The 5,322-nt window shown below is 38.7% G+C and overlaps 1 protein-coding gene across 1 annotated transcript; it reads left to right on the top strand.

The window, feature by feature from the left end:
• Positions 1–655: 655 nt before the first annotated feature.
• LOC110873794 (aspartate aminotransferase, cytoplasmic) lies at positions 656–5,096 on the top strand. Its single transcript, XM_022122793.2, has 12 exons — positions 656–970; positions 2,086–2,157; positions 2,287–2,348; positions 2,433–2,516; positions 2,584–2,683; positions 2,767–2,887; positions 3,289–3,452; positions 3,516–3,653; positions 3,730–3,851; positions 3,931–4,025; positions 4,140–4,260; positions 4,905–5,096. Exons 1-12 carry the CDS (start codon positions 797–799, stop codon positions 4,987–4,989), a joined length of 1,338 nt encoding a protein of 445 aa, XP_021978485.1. The 5' UTR covers positions 656–796; the 3' UTR covers positions 4,990–5,096.
• The last annotated feature ends 226 nt before the right edge of the window (positions 5,097–5,322 follow it).

Raw genomic sequence — 5,322 nt, 5'->3', positions numbered from 1 at the left:
ATCTATAATAAGCTCATTTTGATTACACATGTCAGTTATTTCTCTGTACACGTTTTATATTTTTTGGTGTTATGTTATAACTGTATGATATAAATTTGATTTACTATACGTTTTAATTAAACCACGATACTTATATATGTTACATTGAGTTAAACCGAGTACGTTAAAACATGCATTTTCATATGGTTAATGCTTGGACTAATCAATTGGATTTTTGCAACGGGCTCGCGAGGCATCGCCTTCGGGTCATTTTACTATTTTTTTTATAAATAATCTTTTTCTTCTAAGTCTAACAGGTGTGGGGAGCATGGATAGGATCATGAAAGACCACATGGGCTGTAGAGAGCATGGTACACTGGCACACCGCCCCCTTGCAAATCATTCGTGGTGAAAACCATAAGCCTCATTGAAGAAATTATGGAATTTGAATGGTGATGAGGATGATGAACCGTATTAATAGGACGATAGATGAGGATGAAGTGATGTGACGGTAGGTAAAGGTAAAAACTTAAAAAGGAATAACAGTGATTAAAAATAGCAACACGTCTAAAGAGATTAAATTAGAAGAAAAAAAGTATATCTACATTCCAACGTCAGTTGTATCTATCATAAACGTTTCTTAAAGTTTGTGCCAAAGCCTAAGCCCGCCCCCCATGGCCCCATGGATCGTTTCCACACCTGTCTGGATGGTCGTGCCGAACGACGTCGTGTCATCCTAATCTTAATCGCGACGTCATCTTCTTTCTATAAATGTGAAAAATTTTCAAGTTTATGTAGAAACGTAAACAAGTAAAAAATGAAGTCTTCTTCTTCTTCTTCAAGGGGCGATCGGAGGTTGAGTATCCTTTCTGGTCATCTGGCCCCCAGAACGATCGATAAAGAAGGCAGCGGCATCTTTTGTTCCCCTACTTCTGCTGCCGATTCCGTCTTCGCCAACGTCCTTCGTGCTCCAGAAGATCCGATTCTCGGGGTAACTATTGTCTACTTGATCTTTCATTGTTATGTTGTTTGTTCAGTTAGATATAGCTTTTTGCGTTTTGGTTAAACAAACTCGTATGATATGTTTCACATGTATCTTCTTATTTTTTTAATTCTTACACAGTTGGTGTAAGCGTTTCTATTTCCTATATTTTGTGTTCGTTCGTCTTGATTGACAGAGCTGTCCCGAAAACTCTTGAAAAAATTTAGGCCTCTGGCCACGAAAAGAACTGGACCCAAAATTATGGTTAAGGGTAAATGAATTACAAAAATAAAAAGTTAGTGATGGAGCAAACACTCGAACTTAATACCTTTACATTATTTTGAAAGGGTAAATGAATTACAAAAATAAAAACTTTTAATGATGGAGCAAAGACTCGAACTTAATACCTTTACATTATTTTGAGATGGTTTTTGCCCCTACACCACCAATATTTTGTTTGCATAAAAAAACGGATGAATATATATACTAAATATATAATTTAATAAATATATATACAAGCTTATAAAGATTTTTCGGGCCCTTTGAAATTTCAAGCCTCGGGCGTCGGCACGGGTTTGCCGGGCCGAGCCGGCCCTGTCGATTGACTTTCCTATGTGGTTGTAACTACCGATACAATTGCATTACATGACTTCACCAAAGGAGTAGCCTAGCATGCCCTCAAGTTATTGTATCATTTAAAACTAGAAACAGGGATACTTAGGATTTACCAACCACGGTTCAATGGATTGCCATGGTGACACTTGCAGGCAAGGGCGCAGCTTTGTGAGGGACGGGGGGGGGGGGGGGGGTGTTTCGTATGTAGTTTTTGCTCAGTAGTGCCCGGTATGTAGTTTTCATATAGAATTTTTTAGGTATATACGTTTTCGACCCCCGGTCGGAAATATCTGGCTTCGCCACCGCTTGTAGGACATCTTCTCATTGGGCAGTTTCAATTATGTATGTAACTTGGCACCAAGCAAAGACCTTGTTTTAGGTCTCATGTATTGTAAACTTAAATGTGTGGGAAGTGGGAACTGAAAATGACAGATGCCGTTGATATGGTGAAACCATTCCTGCATATACCTTATCATTCTTTCTAATGTATGATGATGACTGACATGCAGGTTACAATTGCATATAACAAAGACCCGAGCCCTGTCAAGCTCAATTTGGGTGTTGGTGCTTATCGCACAGAGGTTCGTTTATGGTCATTTTTTTTTTCAACAGTTTTCAGCCATCTAGAAATTATAAGGAATGTTTCAATCTTGTTACTTATCCTAGGGTCTGTAGAAAGACTATGTTTTGAGTTGCAATTTATTTGACAGGAAGGAAAACCTCTAGTATTAAATGTCGTCAGACAAGCAGAGAAGCTTCTGGTTAATGACAGGTAATCTTTATGAATATAAAATCAATAAGAATGTATGTAAGATACCACACCACGCATGCAGATAAGGAAGGTTGTCACTTGCAGGTCTCGTGTCAAGGAGTATCTCCCCATTGTTGGATTGGCAGATTTTAACAAATTAAGTGCAAAACTTATACTCGGAGCTGACAGGTGCCGTCTCATGTAATTCTATTTGATTTGAATAACTATAATATAATAACTTGTTTTGGTTGAGCAGTCCTGCTATCCTGGGAAACCTGGTAACTACGGTTCAGTGTTTGTCTGGTACTGGGTCATTGCGAGTTGGAGCTGAGTTTCTGGCCAGACACTATTACCAAGTAAGTAATTTCATACGCACTATACCTGGTCATTTCATCATTATTTTAATTTAATTTTAATGCCACCATTTTCACTTGTGAAGCGTACTATATATATACCAAATCCAACATGGGGTAACCATGGGAAAATATTCACTCTTGCTGGTTTGACCGTGAAAACATACCGCTACTATGATCCCGTAACTCGTGGACTAAACATCCAAGGTTTGCAACAATCTTCCATCTGATCTAGCTTTTTACTGTTACACACACATCCATTTATGGATGGAAATTCTACAGTATATTTTGATTACTTATCTGTTTGGTCTTCATGTTTCTTATCTAATTTGTATTCTCGAATGGTGTACTATGCTAAGTTTCTCTTCATGGCGTGCATATACACTGATTGTCAAATTTCAGTTATACAGCATGTTGGGTTTTGCTTATGTTGATTATTTTTTACTCCCTGGCAGGTCTTCTATCAACATATGCATAGTGTCGTCATAATGCATGTTCAATGTCATATCATATTTGGTTAATAGTTTGTTTTATTTGAATATCGTGGTTCATTGTTTTAAGATAGTTATTTTATTTCATTTCTGTCCTAAAACATTACACTTGAACAGGCTTACTGGAAGACCTCGGGTCTGCTCCATCAGGAGCAATTGTGCTTCTACATGCTTGTGCTCATAATCCCACTGGTGTTGATCCGACACTTGAGCAATGGGAGCAAATTAGAAGATTGATTAGATCCAAAAGTTTGTTACCATTTTTTGATAGTGCATATCAGGTGGGGTTTAATTTGGGTATCAAGTTTATTGTTTGTCAACTTGAATGATAACAATATAATTAGGGTTTTGCAAGTGGAAGTCTGGATGAAGACGCTCGATCTGTCAGAATGTTTGTCGCTGATGGTGGTGAATGTTTTATAGCTCAAAGTTATGCAAAGAATATGGGCCTTTATGGTGAAAGGGTTGGTGCATTGAGCATTGTAAGTGAAGCCTTTGAATGAATGAATACCTTGTGACTTCTTTTGAACTATATTTGTAATGTGAATTTGCCAACAGGTTTGCAGGACTGCTGATGTGGCAAGTCGGGTAGAGAGCCAACTGAAACTTGTAATAAGGCCCATGTACTCAAATCCACCTATTCACGGTGCTTCAATTGTCTCTACGATCCTCAAAGACAGGTAATTGATTACAAAAAGAATTTAGGGTTTGTTAGCCTAGCCGAATTCCTCACATTCTAGTGTGAAAAATCTCGTGCAGAAACCTGTACCAAGAATGGACCCTTGAACTGAAGGCAATGGCTGACCGTATTATTACCATGCGCAAGCAGCTTTTTGACGCTTTACGTGCTAGAGGTACCTTCCTTACCTACCTCTTATGTTTGTCTTGATACTTGCTTAAGACAGAAGTTCATTTTTGCTATTTCTTCACCTCTTAAGGGAAATATCATATTTATTTTTTGTTGGCAGAGACACCTGGCGATTGGAGCCACATTATAAAGCAAATAGGGATGTTTACTTTCACAGGGCTTAATACTAAGCAAGTGACCTTCATGACTAGAGAATACCATATCTACATGACATCTGATGGGTAAAAAAACTACCTTCATAACATATATATGACACACACTATGTGGCGGTTCAATACAAAACCAAATTGAAGTAGAGAATTACAAGAAATACATATACCAATCACCATATGTATCATATTGCTTTAATGTAATGCATAAGGTTGGGGTATGTAATTGCATAATCATCTCTCTCTCTCTCTCTCTCTCTCTCTCTCTCTCTCTCCCTCTCTCTCTCTCCCTCTCTCTCTCTCTCTCCCTCTCTCCCTCTCTCCCTCTCTCTCCCTCTCTCCCCCTCTCTCCCTCTCTCCCTCTCTCCCTCTCTCTCCCTCCCTCCCTCCCTCCCTCCCTCCCTCCCCCTCTCCCTCCCCCCCCCCTCCCCCTCTCCCCCCCCCCTCCCCCTCCCCCTCCCCCTCCCCCTCCCCCCCTCTCCCTCCCCCCCTCCCTCTCTACATATGGATCTGTATTGAACATATAGGGAGGTTTAAAAGTATAAACCAGAATCACTAAATACTTAGGAACCAAAAAAAGACAGTTATTAATACATTACATTTGAACATGCTACTTGAGTTTAGAAAGTTTTGGCTACAGTTCAAGCCATTTTTTTGTCACCTAAAGCACCAAATGAATGGAGTTATGTAATTAGCTTGGTTTGGTTCATGTGCAGGCGAATCAGCATGGCGGGTTTAAGCTCGAGGACGATCCCTCACCTTGCAGATGCGATACACGCTGCAGTAACTACTATCGTTTAAGTGCTTTATTACTTGCAACTATATTCTTTCTATTTGTATTCCCTAATACTTCCGTTGTAATAATGGATTGATAATAATCACAATTGTGCAATGTTTTCAGAACCGGATCGGAATCGAACCTGCCATCATACTGGTTCATTGGTCAGACCGGTTCAACCGGTCGGACCGGATTAAGAACCGGTTAACATTATAATTATAAATAGTTGATGTTTTAAAATATTAAAACATGCCATAAACTTATCTAAAAACAAATTATTATAAATAAACAAAGATATTGTTGTGTATAAAACTTTATTAATTTATTATTATTTATAAATATAAATGATATTGTTA

Source organism: Helianthus annuus, chromosome 8 (genome assembly GCF_002127325.2).
Source record: "Helianthus annuus cultivar XRQ/B chromosome 8, HanXRQr2.0-SUNRISE, whole genome shotgun sequence".
NCBI classification, from domain to species: domain Eukaryota; kingdom Viridiplantae; phylum Streptophyta; class Magnoliopsida; order Asterales; family Asteraceae; genus Helianthus; species Helianthus annuus.
This window is presented reverse-complemented; position numbering and strand designations above follow the sequence as displayed.

Excerpts from the sequence above, each read along its gene's own strand:
- LOC110873794 (XM_022122793.2), top strand. The coding sequence starts at position 797 with ATGAAGTCTTCTTCTTCTTCTTCAAGGGGCGATCGGAGGTTGAGTATC. Across the intron at positions 2,349-2,432 it reads AAGCTTCTGGTTAATGACAG|GTCTCGTGTCAAGGAGTATC; the intron begins GTAATCTTTATG and ends TGTCACTTGCAG. Across the intron at positions 3,453-3,515 it reads TTTTTGATAGTGCATATCAG|GGTTTTGCAAGTGGAAGTCT; the intron begins GTGGGGTTTAAT and ends CAATATAATTAG.